Here is a 23,707-nt window from a genome sequence, read left to right on the forward strand (position 1 = left end):
CCTATTTCTACCAGCAGCAGAGCGCTTACCACCAGGTGAACACTGATGAACACTGGCTGAACTGGAGTGTCTCAACCAACTGCGAACCGGGGTCGGGCGGTCAAGGGTGACAATGCACAAATGGGGCTACATCGAGGGTACAACAACCTGTGACTGTGGCACACAGACCCAGACAATGCAACACCTACTACAATGGCCATTGCTGGATAATCCATGTACTACTGCAGGCCTTGCACTTAACACTCCAATAGCGCAACGATGTGTAGAGCAGTGGCGAGCCACTATATAGCATAAGGGCACAAAAGTTCTTCCTCATTGTTTGCCTGTATATCTCTCTTTCTGTCTGCCTTGGACCACTCCTTCATAGATCCCTACAGTGCTCTCATATCTCAGTGCATCAAGAGGATGACAGTTTTACAGGTCATGGAGATTCTTTGAATATGTTTCTTTAATTTCATGGTTATTCACTTATCAGCCAAAAAAGACATAAAGTGCATGTCAGCAGGAATCCCACCATCTATTAATTGTTTAATATACACAACGAATGATCAATTTCTTTGCTAACCATTTCAATTGGCTCAGTTAACATAATTTGATTATAACATTGAGTTTTGTTTCTTTCTTTATTAAAAAAAATAACTTCTGAGTGTAAGCAAATCTTTCTATTGGGTATCTTTATCGTAAAGGGATTTAAATTATTTATGTAAAGCATTGGAGTTATGTTTCAATCCTGCATAAACCCCCTTAAGAAAAAGTAATGATATTCACAGGCTTCAGCTTGCATCAAGATTCTCCTATGGGGGGTCATTTTCCTCTTTCTTTTCTTAACTTGAAAGGTATGGAATAATAAAAGGGTTCAGATAAACAATTCAAATGCGACTTAGATTATTCTACATCAATTAAAGAGTGAGGAAAATGCAACACCATTGATTGACAGACTTTCAATCCAAATACCCTTTACAATAAAGGAAAATCATGCACTCTGGAAATTTCAATTGTTCTTACTGATGAGTGAAAAGGTGTACATATTTCATAAAGTCTACAGTACTGTGACTAAAACTGATTGCTTTTAAATGCCTACAGCATTGTTTGGTAGGAACATCTTGCCATGTGACAGAATTGGATATATTTCAGTTTGTTTAATGCAAATTAATGTTTTGGTAAAATTGCCCGAATAACAAACTGATAGAAAACTTTGTACAATTTTTCCCCAGATGCTGGCATCTCCATCACCATCAACGTCAGGGCAGCTATCTCAGTTTGGTGCAAGTTTATATGGGCAAAGTAAGTCCTTCCATATGTTAAAATCATTGTGTTTACAGGAAAAATCATTGGACGTGTAAATGAAAAAAATTATTAAACAGCAGAGCTTCTCTTATCTCCTAGGCTTCACTCATAAATATTATTTTATAATAAAAATAAACTGTTCAACATTTTTGCAGATGTTGAATCCTAAGCATGGATTTCACATGCTGTTTTATATGTAAGGATATTTTAAAATGGTTGGAACTACACCCTTTTCAAATGTGCATGAATAAGTGGTACGTTTTAAATGAAATGAATTATAGTGTTTGCTGCATTGGATTGAACGAGAACATTCTTCTACTGATTTAATTGAAAATCTTGGTTTAAGTTTTTATTCAATGCATAAATGTTATTTGGCATGAGTTGTGAGCAAAAGTTCAGGGTTAGACAATATTCTTCTAAACATAGTTGAAAGAGATTGCATTCATATTTTCGCAGGTGCATTAGGCCTTCCGATGAGGGGAATGGGCAACAACAATCCTCAGTTAAATCGCAGCTTATCACAAGGTACTCAGTTACCTAATCACGTAACGCCAACCACAGGAGTGCCCGCAATGTCACTTCATACTCCATCTTCACCAAGCAGGTAATGCATATTAGAGTATTTATTACCTTTCACTGCATCAGTGCTCAAAATTATTTATTTATACTGATATCATGGGACTTTGCATAAAAAAGTAATTTTGTAAATGAAAAGTATTATTTGAACATCATGTATGACCAGCCAGATAAGCTAAGCCATATTCTGTTTTGTGGCTCTTATCCATGATACAATTAATTATTTGCATGGAATTTCCTCTTTTTTGGCTTAGAAGCACAGGTTTGAACAGTAATCACCTGGATAAAAAGAACAGGTTTTCTGATATCTCTTAAAACAATGTCTGAATTTCACTTTTTAGTTGATACTTGTGCCTGAACACATTTTTGACTGATTTGTAAGGACTCTGCAGCAAGGCTGAAGAGGCACATATGCACAATTTCTTTTTTTTTTATGTTAGTTTAGAATGAATGCAAATTAAGCAAATAATTATACTTATAGCCAGAAGCAGTATTTATTCTCATGCTTTGCTGTTAATATTACCAAATATTGAAGTTTTAATTTAAGAATGAAAGATGAAATGTGAGGTTAAATTTTAGAGTGTATTCACTGGACTCTGATTTTTACTGGTTTGTTCTGTTGTGTTTAACAATAGGATTGGCAAAATATTTGGGTGAACCTAGACATTGGCAAAGTTTGAACATAAATGAGCATGATTTCAGTTGCACTATATGAAAATCAATGAATTGCTGATATTGGCAATCTGAAATAAAACCAAAAGATTCTGGAAACACTCAAGTCAGGCTATATATAGGAAAGGAGGCAGGAACAAAGAACAGCAGATACTGGTTTATACGAAAGATAGACACAAAGAGCTGGAGTATCTCAGCAGGTCAGGCAGCATTTCTGAAGGAAAAGCATGGGTGACTTTTCAGGTGGGACCCTTCTTCAGACTGGTCGCAACCAGAAATGTCACCCATCCTTCTTCTCCAGAGATGTTTCCTGCCCCCCTGACTTACTTCAGCACTTTGTGTCTATCCTAGAAAGAGTTAATGTTTGAGGTTGAATGCACTTTGATCTTCACCCTGAAGCATCAATTTGTTTCTCACTATCCATTATGCTACCTGACTGCTGAGTGCTTACAGCATTTTAAGTTTATTTTTATTTCATGATTTCATTTGCAACTTCCTCAGGGAAAAATAAGTTTTTATTGTCTTTCTACAAGGTGCATATCTTTTTATTCATGCTTTCTAATTACTTTAATTTAGAGTCAAAACGAAGCTATATATCTGTGCAAATATTTTTCTACAACTTTGGAATATATTCTCAAATGAATTAGATTAAATAAAAGTCTCCTGAGAGCTAAAGATAATTAATAAAATAGTCTTAATGTAAATCCAAAAACACTCCACACTGAGTTCCATCATGACAAGTGCTTGATAGATTGGCAGAGGAAATGATTCAAGGATATTTTATAGCCTTTATCCACGACTTCTTATAATGGGAAAGGAGCATTTCGGATGCTATTGAGAACCTCTGGCCCCTGTGACAAAACCCTGGATGAAATAGATTACCCCTATAATTCCACGCCTGCCCTGTCAAACACCCTGTGTGCATTATTGCATTCAAGTGCATATCCGTATTGACTTCATTCGCCATTTCAAAACTGAGAGGCCAAGTAGAAGCATGCCCTCCTTGAGAATGAGGGATTATTGAAGAAGAAGAGATACTTTGTAAAATTGGGAATTTTGCTTCCTAATTCTTGGCCAAGGCAATTCTTAACACAGTAAGTGAAAAATAGGAACATATGGAACTACAGATGCTGCAATCTTAAGTAAAACACAAAGCACTGGAGTAACTCAGCTGGTTAGTATGCGTCTCTAGAGGGAATGGACAGGTGACATTTTGGGTCGGACCCTTCTTGAGACTGAATGTAATAGGGGCAGAGAAAGCTGGGAAAAAGAGGTGGGACCAGGACAACACCTGGCATGTGAGAGTCAGATGGCTGGAGTAAGTAAGAAAATTTGAGATGTAAATTAAGCAAAAGGGTGTCAGAAGAATCATGCCATGGTGCTTTTATTGCCACGGGGGGTGGGGGTGGGGGGTAGGGAGGGGATAGTGGTATAAAAGGGGTAGGCAGGAGAATAGGGTGATGGGGAGGGGGGGTGGGGCATAGGAATGGGGGGGGGGGGTGAAATTGGAGAATTCAATGTTCATACCATTGCGCTGTAGAGTTAGAGTTTCCTTTATTGTCATTCAAACAATAGTTTGAACAAAATTGCGTACCTTGCAGTCATGACAGAAAAAAAAAGCAATAGCACGCAGAATGAACACAGACATCTATTACAGTGAATCTCCAGGCACCTGCTCACTGTGATGGAAGGCAAAAAGTCTTAAAGTCTTATCTCTTCCTTGCTTGTTCTCCCGCTGCGTTGAGGCGATCCAGGCTTTCGATGTTGGGCCCTCCGCCGGGTGATGGTAAGTCCCGCGGATGAATCCTAGCACCGCGAACGGGCCGATTCAAATTCCGCGACCCGGGGCAGACGAAGCTGCCACCCTTCAGTCCAGCGGACGAAGCTGTTGTTGCGGGAGCTCCTGAGAATCGGTCACCAACCTGGGACCTGCGAGCTCCCACAGGGCCCGCGGCCGAAGCCTCCGAAGCTCCGGTCGGGTCGCAGCCACAGCGCCACCACAGCCTCTGAAGTCAGCCAGTTCCATGATGGTGAGTCCACAGGCTCTGCCACTGGAGCCTCAAGGTCGCTTCCAGTTGGAGGCCGCCAGCTCCACGATATTAGGCCTCAGCGCAGACGGAGACGGAGATACAACAAGGAAAAGGTCGCATCCCTGTTGAAGGAAGAGGTTAAAAAAAGGTTCCCCAAACCCCGGCAACTAAAAATAAACTAAAACATACATCTATTAAGACAAAAGAAAAACAAAAAAAGGAAAAGACAGACGGCCTGCAGGCGAACCACAGTTGCTTGGCAGCGCCGCCACATACACGAAGCGGCCCAAGTGGAATAATATATATATATATATAAATATATGGAATGAGTGGATGTTAAATCCCTCCCTACAGACACCTCACATGCACTTCGTCACCTCCATGACTTCCGTTTTCCAGACCCCCATTCCCTCATCTTCACCATGGATGTCCAGTCACTCTACACCTCCATCCCCCACCAGGAGGGTCTTAAAGCCCTCTGTTTCTTCCTCGACCGCAGAACCAACCCCAATCTCCATCTACTGATACTCTCCTCCGCCTAGCGGAGCTGGTCCTTACCCGTAACAACTTTTCATTTGACTCCTTCCATTTCCACCAAATCCAAGGCGTAGCTATGGGCATGCGCATGGGCCCTAGCTATGCCTGCCTCTTTGTAGGGTACTTCGAACAATCCTTGTTCGAGGCGTACCGTGGCCCTATCCCCGAACTCCACCTCCGCTACATCGACGACTGCATTGGTGCTCCCTCCAGCACCCATACAGAACTCACTGACTTTTTCACCACTAACTTCCATCCGACACTCAAATACACCTGGACCATTTCCGACATCTCCCTACCGTTTCTAGACCTCACTATCTCTATCACAGGTGACAGACTACTGACCGACATCTGCTATAAACCCACTGACTCTAATGTCTATCTGGACTACACTTCTTCCCACCCTGCTTCCTGTAAGGACTCCATCCCTACTCCCAATTCCTCCGTCTACGCCGCATCTGCTCCCAGGATGAGGTGTTCCAAACCAGGGCATCGGAGATGTCCTCATTCTTTAGGGAATGGGGGTTCCCCTCTTCTACTGTAGATGAGGCTCTCACCAGGGTCTCTTCTATACCCCATGACTCTGCTCTCACTGCCCATCCCCCCTCACCACCTGTAACAAGGGCAGCGACCCCCTTGTCCTCACCTTCCTCCCTACCAGCCGTCACATACAACAGATAATCCTCCGACATTTTCGGCACCTCCAACGGGATCCCACCACTGGCCACATCTTCCCATCTCCACCCTATTCGGCTTTCCGCAGAGACTGCTCCCTCCGTAACTCCCTGGTCAATTCGTCCCTTCCCACCCAAACCACCCCCTCTCCTGGCACTTTCCCTTGCAATCGCAGGAAATGCTACACATGTCACTTTACCTACCCGCTTGACTCCATCCAAGGACCCAAGCAGTCTTTCCAGGTGCGGCAGACGCTCACCTGCACCTCCTACAACCTCATCTATTGCATCTGCTGCCCTAGGTGTCAGCTGCTCTACATCGGTGAGACCAAGCGTAGGCTTGGCGATTGCTTCGCCCAACACCTCCACTCGGTTCGCAATAACCAACCTGATCTCTCGGTGGCTCAGCACTTCAACTCCCCCTCCCATTCCGAATCCGACCTTTCTGTCCTGGATCTCCTCCATGGCCAAAGTGAGGCCCACCGTAAATTGGAGGAGCAGCACCTCATATTTCGCTTGGGTAGTTTACACCCCAGCGGTATGAACATTGACCTACTATTTCAGGTAGTCCCTGCTGTCTCCTTCTTTCCCCTCCCCTTCCCAGCTCTCCCACAGCACACTGTCTCCACCTCTTCCTTTCTTCTTCCCGCCCCCCCACCCCCACATCAGTCTGAAGAAGGGTCTCGACTCGAAACGTTGCCCATTTCCTTCGCTCCATAGATGCTGCCTCACCTGCTGAGTTTCTCCAGCATTTTTGTCTACCTTCAAGTGGAATATGAGCTGTTGTTCCTCCAGTTTGTCTATTGCCTCACTGTGGCAATGGAGAAAGCCCAGGATAGAAAGGTATGTGTAGCGAAGGGGAGATAAAATGGTTAGCAACCACGAGATCCAGCAGGCTTCAACAGACTGAGCGCAAGTATTTGACGAAATGGCCGCCTAATCTATGCTTGGTCACGACAGTAAAATAAACCGTATCTGGACCATTGAAAGCTCTTTCGACTTGAAGAGTGAGAGGAGTCAAAAGAGAAGTTGTTTAGGGTGAGGACAAGTTCTCCAGGCGGAGGAGTGTCAGCTGAGGGGAACTGATTGAATAATTGAAGACAGTTTTCTGCCTATTTTCTTTCAAGTACTTAATAATTGTGGCTGTATCAAAGGGATGTTGGATATTTTCATTTGATTTGAACATATCTTTTTAATATACGTCATTTCTCCAAGATAAATATAAACTGGGCGGATTATTTTTTTCTATGTACAGTTTTCATTGAAATAAATGATTGAACGGTCTGGTAATCCTTTGAATATTTCACAGTATTTGCTTTCACTATTCTATTGGAAAAATCATTGCTGTTCATCCCAGGATTACAAATACTGAATTTATGGACATTCCTAATTACGGACTGACTCCCATAGTATTATTAAAATCAAGAGTCCGACGTACATACATACATACATTTGTTCCCAAGAACCTCCGAATTAATTTTCTCTCTTTTCCAGTTTTAGTAACCTTTCTTTCTTATTAGTATAATGTGTTTTCATTGATACATTACAATACTACTGAGGTATGGTTGCCATACTATTTATTGTCAATTTTGATTAATGGACGAATTCAATTTTCGATTTATTTAGAAATGGAACACTTTTGTTTACTGAAGACGGTTTGTATAAGTATTAATGACTCTGACAAGTAATATTACTTATCCACTTAATATTTTCATTGTGTGTACCTTTGTCATACAACTGCAGTTTATTTGGGATACTATTAACAAGGGACAGTTTATTCATATAAATTCTATTAAGGGTAACGTTTGGACAAAATGCAACAAAATTCTATCTTTTGGTGTTCATTTCAACTGGCTTCAATACACAAGTGATTGAAACCTTGGAGAGAGCTAGAGACAGAATAAAGACATTTGAAGTTGATTGCTGTATGTTGGAGTTGCAAGAACAGAGTTATGGGGTGCATATAAACCATATAATTTCCAATATAAGGAAACACGGAGGATATTTTTCTTTCACGAATCCGGTAAATGTAAAATTGTTTATAATTTAAAATGTACATTGTTTTTGTGTGCAGATTTTGTAAAAGTATTAACATGCATGATTTTAAATTGTTTGTAGAACATAGATTTGCACAGCAGAAGAACAGGCCCTCGGCACACAATATCTGTGCCAAACATAATGCCAAGACTACCTTATCTACCTGCACGCAATCGATATCCCTCCATTCCCTGCATATCCATATGCTTATCCAAAAGTTTCATAAATGCCACTATCGTATCTGCCTTCAACACCACGTCTGGCAGCATGTTCCAGGCACTCTCCACCCTCTTGTGTCAAACAAATACTTGTCCCGCACATCTCCTCTGAATTTTACCCCTCTCACATTAAAGCTATGCCCTCTAGTATTTGATTTTCCATCCTGGGAAAAAGGTTCTGTGTCTACCCTATCCACATCTGTCATAATTTTACATACTTCTCATCAGGTCTGTCCTCAACCTCCGGCATTCCAGAGAAAATAATCCAAGCCTGCCCAACCTCCCTCATGTAGCTAATACCCCCTAATCCAGGCATCATTCTGATAAACCTCCTCTGCACCCTTTCCAAAGCCTCTGCATCCTTCCTGCAGTGGGGTGACCAGAACGCACACAATAGTCCAAATGTGACTTAACCAAGGTCCTATAAAAACTGCATCATGACACCATACCATATGACTTCTTTATAATGAATGTAATCTGAAAAGGTAAGTAGCACAAGAGATTCAGCAGCAATTGCATGGCATTGTATTAACATAATGCATAAAGTTGGAAGAGTATCACCTTGCTTAATGTTAGTCATGGAGAGAAAGAAGCTTAGCTTTGCTTTACCTCTTTCATGTGACAATCCTAGATATATTTTTTCAAATAAGATTTTATTTTTATCGTATGCTATACAGTTTTATAGTTTAAAATTTGTTGTCTTTTAACAGGAATATTTTGCCTATGAATCCCAGGAATATGATGAATCATTCCCAGGTTGGGCAAGGGATTGGAATTCCAGGGAGGACAAATAGCATGAGCAGCTCTGGTTTAGGCAGTCCAAACAGAAGCTCACCAAGCATAATATGTATGCCAAAGCAGCAGCCATCCCGGCAGCCTTTTACAGTGAGCAGGTAAGCTGAGCGTTTAATCTTTGTGTTTGATGGAGAGGCCTGTAAAGGTCTAATGTCCTTTTATTATATTAACCTGAAATGCTGAAATGCTAATCAGGTTTATACTTTGATATCAACTGTAAATTCATTCAGGAAGAAGTCATAACTGTTCGAAGACCACTAATATCTCAGAAACAGTATGTCATCTTGTTTTAAAATAATAATTTAAAACTACAGTAACTGAAGATTTTGAATCTACCCCATAGATCCAAAGTAAAGAAAAAAATCTCTTCAGCTGGATTCTGGAGCTTACCAATGCTGTCGACATTTTCAACCAAATTCTATGCCATACATTTAGGCCATTTGTAGTTTAAATCATGATATCTGTGGCCTTCACAGTGCCACATCATAGTTTTGAGGAAAATATACGCTTGAGTAAGAAATATATTCTTCATTCTTTGGAAAGAATTTCTCTCTGATTACATTGTCTGAACCATTCATGATTTTAAATGCTTCATGTAAATATTCTTTTAGGCTTTTTGCTCCAACAAAAATAATCCCACATTCTCCACTCTGTCCGTCCAAATGTGTTCCTCTCCCCTAGTATTATTCTAACACCTGTACGTTTTTTGGAAACTTTTAAGTTTGTCCTAAACTTTCTTGTCCAAAATTGTCCATAAACAGTTCCAGTTTTAGTGATGATGGATGATTAAACAAAATACATTATTCCATATAACAAAAAAAGGTAAATAAATGACTATCTCTCCAATTAAATTAGAACATGCTTCACATCATAACTGTCATGTTTCTGTTTTAGGATCTGGATATATTTGGGGAAAATGCAGCCTATTTAGCATTTGAAAACAAACTAAAAGCATGCTCTGACGAGTCACAGGGAGCAAAGAAACAGGCTCTTTGGTCTACCGAGTATGCACTGACCATCAACCAAACATCTACCAGCACCATATTAAATCTTTTAAATTCTCCCCATTTCCTTATCACTCATCTTATCTACCACTCACCTACACATCAACAGACTCTGGATGCCTATTACATCCATTAAAAGCTATCCCTAGTGTGCAACCTAGCTGGTGAATATTGACATGCTACTTGTTAATGGTCCAAAGGTGGAACCAAGAAAATCATGGTGCTCAAGGACCTTGGATTAAAGGAACACAGAGTTCTGAGGGTTGTAGGACTGAAGGAGGTTATAGAAATAGTGATAGTCAAAGAAGGACAGAATACAGAGAGAATTTTAATTGACATCCGTAGAGGTTATAAAGACAAAGCATTTTCCTTGGAATATTCAGAATTAAAAGGGAAGCAATTTCCATGGGATTACTCAAAATTATTGATATTTTATAGTGAGGTAGTTATTATTATTATTCTAATTAACCCAGATTATCTAAAATGCATATTTTAAGTTATTCAGTTATCCCAATGTTTTACTTCTCAATCAGTTAAGTTTATTTGAATGTTTTTAATTGTTTTTGTACTCTCTGGAACTCTCTGCCACAGAGGGTAGTCGAGGCCAGTTCATTGGCTATATTTAAGAGGGAGTTAGATGTGGCCCTTGTGGCTAAGGGGATCAGAGGGTATGGAGAGAAGGCAGGTACGGGATACTGAGTTGGATGATCAGCCATGATCATATTGAATGGCGGTGCAGGCTCGAAGGGCCGAATGGCCTACTCCTGTACCTAATTTCTATGTTTCTATGTTAATGAAATTGTAATATTTCAGCTTTTTAGTACTTTAATTAACTGATTAGATTTGGAGTGTTTCTGTTTATGCGGAACTATACGCATCGTTACCCATCAAAGATATCAACTGTTATATAGACGGAGTTTGCTCCTTCCCACCCTGCTCCTCATGATAGGATTTATCCTTGGGAGAATGTGAGTGCATCATGGAACTTGTGCCTACTCAGAATTCCATGATGGAATCAAGAGACTACAAGAGAAAACAGTTATTCCTATTCATTTGCCAAGAGCTCTCATTGGGAATCAATTATCTTCATGGCATTTCCAAAGGACCTAATGTAGATGATATTAATGGCTTGAAATCTTGTCTACAGAGCATGCAGCAATCTCCCACAAGGCTGTACCTGACTAGTGGGGAGATTTTATGGAGGCAGACAGCATGATTGGCTGTATTAACTTGCAGCCTGCTTTGAGCATACTGTTCAAATGCTTAATACATTTGGACTTGATCTAGAGTAACAATTGGCGCAGCCATCTGATGATTCATCGAGTCAACATCTCACACCAATATAGAGTTTGTCACAGGATAATTGGATGAACCTAGTGCAAATTGTGAACATCAGTTTTTGGAAGCATGTCCATCTTATAAAGTCAACTTTGGTAATGAAGATATTAGCAGACTTAGGATACTGTTGTAACATTAAATAACACAGGAAAAGTAGATGCACACTAAAAATGAAACTAATTTTGTGCAAATGGCAGCAATGGCACTTACCTCTTTGCTTAATTGTCATGACCAACAAGCTTGGATCTGCATGCTGACATTTCCACTGAGATTGTGATTTATGTCCCTGCTATGCCAGTGTATATTGACATGAGTGAACTTTTCTTTGCTGGATTTTGACACGATTACAAAATAATTTCTATACAACTGGGTTCTCTATGCTCTTTTACAATTTTCAATTCATATAGTTTGCACATTTCTGCAGTACACGGATCTGATAAGGCACATTGGTTGATGAGAACGTCGGTTTTATCCCGTGACCTTCATAACTGGATGTTTGACTGGCAACTGATCTTTGAAAATAAATGATGTTACTATAGTTGCTGAAGTGATATTATTTCAATAGCATTGCTGTGAAAATGGTTTTGCATGATTTTGAAAAAAGCTGTAGAGATATCACTGTGATTGCCATCATTTATAATAAATTGGTGCTTTGAAAATAAATTCAGTGCTTCACTGGTTGTTCTTAAGTACCATTTATTAATAAATGTTGAATATTTAACATAAAGTTAACGTACAAAATATGGAGCTCTTTAAGTCTGTTCATATGGGGGGCTGTAAAAATGTTTTTAGCTTTTAAGTACCTTGATATATCTCATTTTTAGGAGGTTCATATACTAATTTTTGTAAACAACTTATAAAGAGCTACCTTTCATTGCCACAGTAGGCGGTGGAGGCCAATTCACTGGATACATTTAAAAGAGAGTTAGATAGAGCTCTAGGGGCTAGCGAGTTGAGGGATATGGGGAGGAGGCAGGCATGGGTTACTGATTATGAATGATCAGCCATGATCACAATGAATGGCGGTGAAGGCTCGCAGGGCTAAATGGCCTCCTTCTGCACCTATTTTCTATTGCCAAAATGTTGCTGACTATAGAGCCCTTTAATTTAAAAATATTTTCTTGTTTTACAGTATGTCTGGATTTGGGATGAACAGGAATCAAGCTTTTGGAATTAATAATTCACTTTCAAGTAACATTTTCAATGGCACAGGTAAATATGTTACTTGATTTACTTGTATCTTTTTTTCTTGTTACTCTTGTATCTCTTTTTCAGATTTACTTTAACTGACCAAATTTTGCCATTGGCATTGCTTCATGTTACATACTTGCATGCACTGGATACCTAGGTTTAATTTTAATTCCATGGTTGAGGAATTATTATTATTTACTGTAGATTCAATTCAATTCAATTCAATTCAACTTTAATGTCATTGCACAAATACTAAGTATGGGTACAACGAAATGCAGTTTTGCGTCAGTCCGTAGTAGTAGTGCATATAGAAATTAAAAAAAAAAAAGAAGATACAGAATAATCAAAAATACAGAATAATTAAACAATGGGGACAGAGGGACCGGAGAAATCTATTGGCGGGACTCCGAGTTCAGCAATGTGATGGTATAATTGTAGAAGCTGTTGGACATCCTGCTGGTACGAGACCTGAGGCTCCTGTACCGTCTCCCTGATGGGAGGAGGGCAAACAGTCCATGGTTGGGGTGGGAGGGGTCTTTAATGATCTTCCCAGCCCGTCTCAGACACCGTTTTCGGTGGAGGGCATCCATGGCAGGGAGCGGGGCACCGATGATGTGCTGCGCGGTTTTCACCACCCGTTGTAGTGCCTTCCTGTCCGCAACAGTGCAACTGCTGTACCATACCGTGAAGCAGGTGGTCAGGATGCTCTCGATGGTACAGCGGTAGAAGTTGGTCAGTATCTGGGGGGACAGGTGGGCTTTCTTGAGCCTCCTCAGGAAGTAAAGGCGCTGCTGTGCCTTTTTGATCAGCTTGGAGGTGTTGAGGGACCAGGACAAATCCTCCGAGATATGTACCCCGAGGAATTTGTAGCTGGAGACGCGCTCCACCTCAGTCCCGTTTATATGTATGGGGGTATGACTGCCTCCTCTGACCTTCCTGAAGTCGACAATAATTTCCTTCGTCTTCTTGGAGTTGAGGACGAGGTTATTGTTGGCACACCAGGTTGTCAGGTGCTGGACCTCCTCTCTGTAGGCTGACTCATCGTTGTCACTGATCAGTCCTACCACCGTGGTGTCGTCAGCAAACTTAATGATTGCGTTGGATCCGTACTTAGGGATGCAGTCGTGGGTGAAGAGGGAGTAGAGGAGAGGGCTGAGCACACAGCCCTGTGGCACGCCGGTGTTCAGTGTTATAGTGGAGGAGGTGAGGTTGTTGACCCTAACAGACTGTGGTCTGTTGGTGAGGAAATCCAGTGTCCAGTTGCAGAGGGAGGTGGAGATGCCAAGTCCGCTGAGTTTGGTGATCAAGCTGGCGGGGATGACAGTGTTAAAGGCAGAGCTGAAATCAATGAACAGCAACCTGATGTAGGAGTTGTTGTTGTCCAGGTGGGTCAGGACAGAGTGTAGAGCCGCCCATATGGCGTCCTCTGTAGACCTGTTGGCGCGGTAGGCAAACTGATGGGGGTCCAGTGTGGGGGGGAGGCTGGCTTTGAGGTGAGCCAAGATCAGCCGCTCAAAGCACTTAGCAATGACAGGGGTGAGTGCCACTGGGCGGAAATCGTTGAGACTCCCTGTGGCTGACTGTTTGGGCACTGGCACGATGGTTGATGTCTTGAGGCAAGTGGGGACAACACCCTGGGCCAGTGAGAGATTGAAAATGTCGGTGAAGACTGGGGATAGTTGTCCAGCACATGCCCTAAGCACCCGGCCAGGGATGCCATCGGGGCCGGCAGCTTTGTGCTCATTCACCTTTCTCAGTGCATCTTGTACAGCAGAGGTGGAGAGACTGAGGGGTTGTTCATTCGGGGGTGGAGCAACTTTGATGGCTGGGGTTTTGTTGTCCTGGTCAAAGCGAGCATAGAAATGGTTTAGCTCGTCAGGAAGGGTGGCGTTGTCTGGGGGAGGGGTGTTAACTTTCTGGTAATCGGCAAGGGATTTGATTCCTTGCCACATGCGCCTGGGGTCAGAGTTGTTTTGGAAGTGCTCCTCAATCCGCCGTTTGTGATTGAGTTTGGCATTCCTAATTCCCATTTTCAGATTGGCCCTGGATGAGCTGTATCCCTCAGCGTCGCCAGATCTGAAAGCGGCATCGCGAGCCTTCAGTAGGAGTCTGACCTCCCTGCTCATCCACGGCTTCTGGTTAGGGAAGGTCTTTATCTCTTTGTGGGTAGTGACATTATCGGTGCAGAATTTTATATAGTCCATAACTGTTGAGGTGTATGAGTTGATGTCCACTTGTGAATTGAAGGTGGACTGGGTAGCAAACAGACTCCAGTCTGTCTGCTGAAACTGCTCCTGTAAAACAGAGACAGCCCCCTCAGGCCAAACCTTCACTGTCCTCATGGTAGGTTTCACACGTCTGATCAGAGGTGTGTATTTGGGCATTCGGCATTCCTCAATATTTCCAAGAATCCCAATATCTAAATCCTACCCTTGTTCGTTTTTCATGGCAGATGAAAATTGACATAAGAATCGAGCTACAGCTGTTATTTCTTTGCTCACCGTAAGAACGTAAAACAGAACACAGCACAGGAACTGGCCCTTTGACTCACCATGTCTGCATAAACATGCCAATCTAAACTAATCCCATTTGCCCGTGCATAGTTCCTGCCCAGTCATATGCCTGTCTAAAATGTCACTTTTTCGCCTACCTCTACCAACTCTGCTGTTTAAGGTGAGAGGGGCAAAATTTAATATGAACCTGAGGAGAAACATTTTCCCTCAGAGGCCAGTGGGTGTATGGAATGAGCTACCAGAGGAGGTAGTTGAGGCAGTTACTATAACAGCATTTAAAAGACACATGGATAGAAAAGGTATAGGAGGATATAGGGCAAATGAGGCTAGCATATTTGGAGCTTTTTGCTCGGCATGGATGTATTGGGCTGAAGGCCTATTTCCGTGCTGTATGTTTCTGTGACTCTAACAGAAGATTCCATGATGCATGAAGCATAGATGGAGTTGATGGGTGAGAGACTAGTTTGTGTGATGGACTGAATTGCATGCACAACTCAACATTTTCATGCATTCTTGGGCAGAACTGTCGGCATACCCAGCTGTGACGCATCCTGATAAAATGCTTTCAACGATGCTTCTCTGTAAGTTGGTAAGATTTGTTGAAGACATGCTGTACTACCTTGGTCTTCTGAGGAAGTAGAGTTGTTGGTTTGCATTCTTGGCCACAGCTTCAATGTGGTTGGTCCAGGACAAATTGTTGCTGATATTTACGCCCAGGAGTATAAAGCTGTCGTCCGTCTTCACTTCCTGAAGAAACAACTAGCTCCTTCATCTTGCAGACATTGAGGGAGATCCAAGGTGATGTATCAAGATAACCATCAGGGTTACGAGTTTATTTTAGAGACTTCAGCATTTGATCTAGACTGACACAAGTTCACTACTGAGGAAGTGCCACGTGATCAGAGGAGCTGTCTGCCTAATCGCATGTTTAACCAAGTTTCCACTTGCCTTCTCAGATGCGGAACTTTGAGACCACTTGCACAAATGGGTTGTCAAGTAACTGTTGTTCCAAAAGGAAGAGGCTATGTGCATCCTGAGATTGTTAAGATCTAAATATAAAACTAAAAGGACTATGTTAATGTAGAAAAACAGCCTTACCTTAGGTCTCATCCTATCAGGTATCCCCTTTGTCCTAATGATGCCTCCCCAGTATTTCTACAGCTTGGAATTAACTTCATTTTTCTTCTTATTAGTTTTGGTGACGGATCTTCAACCTGAAATGTTAACCATGTTTCCCTTTCCGCAGATGCTGCCTGACCTGCTAAGCCTTTCCCTGTTTATGTTTTCATTCTCTATGTCAATTCTCACAATGGTAATGACAATTTTTTTTAAACCAATATTTGCTGATCACAATCCACAATTCATTCATCAATGCATTTGATAACACTATTGTTGACAATGAAGGAAGAAGTGACATCCAGTTTGCATTATATATGAATTTGTTCATTTTTCTTCTGGGAGATGAAATGGGATGAGAATCCACGATTATGCCCATTTCCTTGAAAACTACAAGGCATTGGCCTTGACAATTGTTCTATGAATTTTGACCACAAATGTCCACATTTTCTATGTTGCAGAATTAGCTGCTTAGTTCAATTCCATATTTAGTTTCGTTTAATATTTTAAAATATGATTCATGCAGTTGTAGCAAATGATTCTACCTTGCACTTGTAGCAAGATGATCATCAATAGGAATGTTGATAGAAAAGGGGCTTCTAAGATCTTTTGGCTCAACTTGTTTTAATTTTCAACTTTGATTTTTTTGTGTTGTAGATGGAAGCGAAAATGTTACAGGGTTAGACCTCTCAGAATTTCCAGTACTAGCAGATAGAACCAGAAGGGAAGGAAGTGGCAATCCAACTCCACTAATAAATCCGTTGGCAGGGAGGACTCCTTATGGTAAGAAGCCTTTTAAAATTCTGCTGTATTTGCCTTTGATCTTGCTTTAAAGAGGGAGTCTTGCACATCATTCACCTTTTAAACCAAACATCTGAAGTACTCGTGAATAATTTGACTGGAGTCACCAAAGAAAACGGTGTCAGAATTATACGGCAGAATAATTATTTGATCTAACAAGTCAGTGACAACCATCAAGCATCCATTTATTCTAATCCTGCACACATCCGTTTTCCTCCCTTCCCTTCAACTCACCTACACACATCTTGCCACAATTTACATTAATCCATCAGCCCAAATGTCCTTGGATATGGATGGAAGCCAACACAATCACAGGAAGAACATGCAAACTCCATTCAGACAGCACTGGAGGTCAGGACTGAACTCAGTTCACGAGTGCTTTTCTAACTGCACCACCGTGAACTGATGTAATTTATGACATATTGGTCAGTTTTAGATAGATCAGAATTGGTGGTGATACAATTTAACCTTTGCTATAAGCTTGGAATGAACATTGGCATTTTACCTGGATTCTTACTCCTAAGAGGTGTCCAGCTGAAAATTCATCCGTTTGGATGTACTGTGTTGAGCTATTGTGATTCAGGATAGATAAAATTTACAAGTTTGATCCATGATCTTCCCAGAGATCCCAAGCTGTTTTATTGCTTACATCCTGATACACTGGCTGCCTAGATACTATCATTTCCCTTTTAAACATTGACCCCTTAAATACCAAATTTGTTTTATGTCGTTAAAACTGACGCTTACACTTGGTGATCCTCCCTGAAAGCAGTGTATCACTTAATCCTTTCAATGGCTGACCTAACTAGTTTAAAACAAATTATTGCTTCCAACCAAAGCACATCATTTGGATTTGGATTTGGATAGTGAGAAGCAAAACAGTATTTCAATCTGTTTGAGTTACTTGAACTTTTTTTGAAATTGTGTAGACTGGGTGGTGGAAGTCTACTCCATCCCTCGAGGTACTTAGTGAAGCCCAGGTCAAAAGCATGTAACTGACAGCAAGAGATCAGGGTAAAAAGCAAGCATTTCACCGTGTTGTCACTAGACCAAAGTGTATGAGGTGACATGCTGAGGAAAAGAACTGCAGAGTGCAAATTATTTACCAATTGTAGTGTCATATTGCCTTGCACAAATTTCCATACATTTCCATAAATCTTAATTAGGCTAGATACCTGTGGCTATGCACTATACTAATAAACAAATCTGCCACTACACATTTTCTTTTGTCATGCCCAGGGATATGCACACCACTGTTTGGAAAATGATGCACTGCCCCAGCCCCTTCCAAAATAAGGTAAATTAAAGTGCACTCTATGTCCTACTTTATTGTAGAGAATAAAGAACATATTCTGGTGCCCAATTAATTAATATGACATTCTTTGTAAGGAGGTAGCAAACTGGATCTTTTGCACAATAGTATTCTACAGACAATGAACAACATTCAATGGATTTGATTACTATTTGAAGTTTGACCATACTTAGTCATCGAGAGTGATGGAATAATAAGTAAAAAGTAGACAAAAATGACGGAGAAACTCAGCGGGTGAGGCAACATCTGTGGAGCGAAGGAATAGGTGACGTTTCGGGTCGAAATCCTTCTTCAGACTGATGTGGGGGTGGGGTGGGAAGAAGAAAGGAAGAGGCGGGGACAATAGGCTGTGGGAGAGCTGGGAAGGGGAGGGGAAGGCGGGAGAAAGCAAGGACTACCTGAAATTGGAGAAGTCAATGTTCATACCGCTGGGGAGTAAACTACAAAAGCAAAATATGAGGTGCTGCTCCTCCAATTTGCGGTGGGACTCACTCTGGCCACGGAGGAGAACCAGGACAGAAAGGTCGGATTTGGAATGGGAGGGGGAGTTGAAGTACTGAGCCACCGGGAGATCAGCTTGGTTAATGCGAACTGTGCAGAGGTGTTGGGGGAAGCGATCGCCAAGCCTGCGCTTGGTCTCACCGATGTAGAGCAGTTGACACCTAGAGCAGCAGATGCAATAGATGAGGTTGGAGGAGGTGCAGGTGAACCTCTGCCTCACTTGGAAAGACTGCTTGAGTCCTTGGATGGAGTCGAGGGGGGAGGTAAAGTGACAAGTGTAGCATTTCCTGTGGTTGCAAAGGAAAGTACCAGGGGAGGGGGTGGTTTGGGTGGGAAGGGACGAATTGACCAAGGAGTTATGGAGGGAGCGGTCTCTGCGGAAAGCCGAAAGGGGAGAAGATGGGAAGATGTGGCCAGTGGTGGGATCCCGTTGGAAGAGGCGAAAATGTCGGAGGATTATCTGTTGTATGTGACGGCTGGTAGGGTGGAGGGTGAGGACAAGGGGGACTATGTCCTTGTTACGAGTGGGGGGATGGGGAGTGAGAGCAGAGCTACGGGATACAGAGGAGACCCTGGTGAGAGCCTCATCTATAGTCGAAGAGGGGAACCCCCGTTCCCTAAAGAATGTAGACATCTCCGATGCCCTGGTTTGGAACACCTCACCCTGGGTGCAGTTGTGTATATGGAAGGAAACTGCTCTCTATCAATGCTGAAGTCTAGCACACAAATGATTAAAAATCAGGCCTGTAGCATTTGGAACCATCTTCAGCCAACAAACTCAGTGGATGATCCTTCTTGGCCTCCCTCTAAGCAGCATCACAGAGGCCATTCATGACAACATTACACCCTCAAGAAACAGCAGAGTGCGATGGATACACGAAAAACCACAGGGCCTAACAGCCATCTCTTGTATCGCTGAAGAATATTGAGTCAGAACTCACCGCATCTCAAACTATGTTAATGCAATAGATTATCTTGTTTGAGACACAAGAGACTGAAGATGCAGGAATCTTGCGAAGAAAACAAACCACTGGAAGAACTCAGCCGGTCGGGCAATCTCTGGAGGGAAGTTTTGGGATCCTTCTTGATTGATTGATTGATTCTTTTAATGACCACACAGCCAGGCTGGTGGAATTTGTTATGCTAATGCAGCACATAAAAAAAGAATACAAACATGACAATACTAAAGAACTTTAACATGAAAACATCCCCCCACAATGGTTCCCATTATGGGGGAAGGCACAAAGTCCAGTCCCCAACCCCAGTTCCCCCATAGATGGGCCTATTTGAGGCCTCCACAGTTGCCTCTACGGAGGCCCGATGTTCCAGGCCGTTCTTGCCGGGTGATGTTGTTCCGGCGTCAGGAGAGTCCTCTCAGCGGCATGGGAACCCTGGAAACGGCCGCCTCCTTACTCGAGACCGTGGCTTCCGGAGCCGACAAGGCCGCGCCGAATGGAGCTCATCTGGCAATCTCATCGAGAGATCCCAGGCTCCCGATGGAAAGTTCAGCGCCGCCGCCCACACCCGCTCCACAGACCCGCAGCTCCGCAACGGACCCAGCTCACCGGAGTTCCAGCTCAGCGACCCAGGCAAGGCACCGCCCGCCCCGCAATGGCGCTCCAGTGCTGCACCGCCGTCCTCAGACCCGCAGCTCCGCCAATGCCGATACCGGTACCGCCGATGCCGATGCCGCCGCCGATGCCGATGCCGAGGTTCTGGGCGGTCCCCTCAGGAAACGCCGCTCCAGGCCCGCTGTTAGGCCGCGAGGACGGGTCGAGAGTGCAGCCCGGAGAAAAGCTGCATCTCCGACCAGGTAGGGACCCTGAAAATTAGTTTCCCCCCTCCCCCACACATAAAAAAGCTAGAACTCCTAAAACAAAACACTAAACTAACTAAAAATAAGAAAAAATAAGATGAAAGGACAGGACAGCTGCTGGCTGGGCAACCGTGCACAGGACAGCGCCCCCTCTTCAGACTGATTGAGTAGAGGGGAGATTGCTGTCTTTAGTTGCTTAGTTTTCATATCTAGATATCTGTTTCTTGGCATGCCTGGACCACTGTTCTATGACTAATGAGCACTGTATCAGAGCCATCAACGTGGAGGAGGTGGAGCATAGTAGAGTGAATGAAAGGGTTGTTTGGATTGTGGACTCTTTTCACTGTTTGCACTTGGTTTGCACAATCCCATGTCGGAGAAATGTCCTTTGCATTTCTTTGCCAATTTAAATGGCATTGGGCCGAGGTATTGCTACGAATCAACAGGAATGTGTCAGGACAACAGCCTCCTTCTTGAATATCAAAAAAACTAAGGAGCTGATCGTGGACTTTAGGAGGGCACATCATCCGAGGACGTACACACCATTGAAGATAAATGGGGATACTGTGGATAGGGTGAGCTGTTTTAAATACCTTGGAGTCCACATCTCTGAGGATATGACATGGACATCACACGCTGCAGCACTCGTGAGTAATGCAAGGCAGCGCCTTTACCATCCCAAGCAATTGAGAAAACTCAGAGTGTCTCCGAGGATTCTCCAGTGCTTCTACTCAGCGGCTGTGGAAAGCATCTTGTCCGGAAATATCACGATTTGGATTGGGAACTGCTCTGCCCAGGATAAGAAGGCTCTGCAGAGAGTAGTGCGTTCGGCCGAACGCACTATGGGAACTACACTCGCCCCCCCTGCAGGAACTATACATCAGAAGGTGCAACCCCAGAGCCAACAAGATCATGGGAGACCCCTTCCACCCCAGCAACGGACTGTTCCAGCTGCTACGGTCAGGCAAACGCCCTCCGTTACCATGCTGTGCGAACGGAGAGGATGAGAAGGAGTTTCTTCCCAGATGCCATTAGGACTGTAAACTCCTATCTCTCCAGGGACTAACTTTACTGTACCATTTTACTGTTGTGTGGTGTCTTTTTTAAATTGCATTTTTTTTCCTTTTTCTTCCCTCCCTCCCACAAATATGTACTATGTGAATATGTAATTCTGTTCCATTCTGTTTGTAGTTTGTTTGTTTTTTGCACAATTCGCGAGCATTGCCATTTTTCATTTCACTGCACATCTCGTATGTGTATGTGATGAATAAACTTGACGACTTGACTTTCCCATGTAACATTCCAATTACCTACTAAAGGAGGGGTTGAAGATGAACTATTTTCTGTGGGTATTTCGTGCTGGGGCAGAGCTTGTCTTGTACATTTTAGGGGTTGGGTGTCAGGTGTGTGGATGATTTGGAGGTTTCATTGGAGCTGGTTGAACATGATCAGAACCTCAGTCATGGGGATGTCTCGGAGAGGAGTTGGCATTCGTTCACCTATCCTTTCTGTGAATTTGGTAGATTTTGTTTATGCAGTATTTTAGATGCCTATTGTACGTTACCCATGTCACGAAGGCATACAAGAGGTTTGGGATCACCACTGCTCAGTGGACCAAAAGCCTTTGAGGACTCAGGGTTTGAGGACCAAACTTTTTTCTTCGGGCGGTGTGTGACTGCTTGCACAATTCAGCTGATGATAGATTTTGTCAGGAGTCAATTTAAGCACAATCTGAATTATTCCACATGACATCAAAAAGTGGTAGCGTGCACAGGACGTAACACATGCAATAGAGTCTGATAACAATCAGGGAAGAGGTCCTTGATTTAGGACTGCCTGTTAGCATAGCAAATTTATTCAAAGAGTATCTGCTTGTTCAGCTTTACAATATCGGCATTATTGATAAAGTTTATCCTGTCTACAGATAGCAGGATTAATCAATTAACCTGGGTTTTTTTCCCGCTTATCCTAACCTCAATCACTGGCAAAGTTATGGAAGGAATCAAAATAATGGTGCTAAATAGAGATCTTGCTACTCCCCTCCAACATCCTGTGGGTCACTATTGACTACAAATCAGCTAGACGACAAAATTAATTTAATTAATGTCAAGATTTTCTGCAATGTGCATCTTTTGTCCATCAGAAGTCTCTAGTACTTGGAAAACGCAAGGAAGGATAATGATGAGACGTCCCATGTTAGTTTGTATTGGTGTCACTGCCTCAATGTTTAAACTCGATGCTGTTCACTGGATTGATATTGCACCCAAAACCCTAAACATCCAATTGCATCACCACCAATCTACTGTTGGTACAGTGTGCAGTCTCTGCTGGTCAAGATTAAAATAGCTTGCAAAGTTTCTTCAATAGATCCTCTCAAATTATTTACCTCTGCCATTCTGAAGATTAAGTGCACCAGGTGTGTAGGATCACCTCTCTCTCTCAAATCACCTCTCAGTCACAATCCATCATGACTTAGATGTACACCACTACTCAGTATAAAATCCCGGAACCCTCCTTATAAAATCGGGAGAGCACCTTCAGCAACATGGAGTGCAAAATGTTCAAGGTGACTCATTATCTGAGCAATTTGGAATTAACCCCTGTCTTGTTAGTGAGACCCACTTTCTGCGAATTAATAATAAGTAATGACATTTGTGGTATTTGCAAGTGAATTCCGGGGGCACTTACACAGAATAATGAAATGGCAATGGTAATTTTCCTTACAGATAATTTTGTTAGGTTCAATAATGTTCCAATCATTTTCTTTTTATCAATCAAATAATTCTTTTCAAGTTATTCAAATAATTGAAACAGGTTAAAATGCTGATACTTTGCAACTTTTCTAGCAGAGGTGCTGATAACAAGACTCCCTGTTTAGAGTGCTATTAAAAATGTGACAAGGTTGATTTTTAAATAACATTTTTTTTTACTATTTGGGATTTTAAGAGTAAATTTGCCACATTGAAAATGTTCTTTAACCACATTTGCAAATTGCTTTTGTAAAGAGGGGGAAAAAGTTATTTGAGGAGACTTTTGAGATGTGTAATATGTGATCTTCCCTCAATCAATACTCTAATTATTTTTTTTTAACTTTATTGATATCAAAATTCCCTGATAAACTGTTTCTGATCCATGCTTGGACAAACAGTAATCCATAAAAGACCATGTTTGTAACATAATCCTGCAGATTGCAAAAAAGTGATTCTTTAATCAAGGCAGCCTTCTTACAAATGACTTCCCCTTTAAATGGTGTGTAGATTATATTCCTGACCACGTTCTTTCCATGACG

The 23,707-nt window shown here is 42.3% G+C and overlaps 1 protein-coding gene across 3 annotated transcripts in view; it reads left to right on the plus strand.

Moving 5' to 3' along the window:
- The window catches only part of cnot2 (CCR4-NOT transcription complex subunit 2), a 132,485-nt gene that overhangs the window by 64,041 nt on the left and 44,737 nt on the right, over window positions 1-23,707 (plus strand). For all 3 annotated transcript variants that reach the window (XM_033038164.1, XM_033038166.1, XM_033038165.1), the window contains 5 exons: window positions 1,215-1,284; window positions 1,744-1,891; window positions 8,742-8,924; window positions 12,301-12,380; window positions 16,646-16,771. In XM_033038164.1, coding sequence (XP_032894055.1) covers window positions 1,215-1,284; window positions 1,744-1,891; window positions 8,742-8,924; window positions 12,301-12,380; window positions 16,646-16,771 — 607 coding nt within the window. The remainder of the gene's footprint in view (window positions 1-1,214; window positions 1,285-1,743; window positions 1,892-8,741; window positions 8,925-12,300; window positions 12,381-16,645; window positions 16,772-23,707) is intronic.

This window comes from Amblyraja radiata, chromosome 19 (genome assembly GCF_010909765.2).
Source record: "Amblyraja radiata isolate CabotCenter1 chromosome 19, sAmbRad1.1.pri, whole genome shotgun sequence".
In the NCBI taxonomy this organism is placed as follows: Eukaryota; Metazoa; Chordata; class Chondrichthyes; order Rajiformes; family Rajidae; genus Amblyraja; species Amblyraja radiata.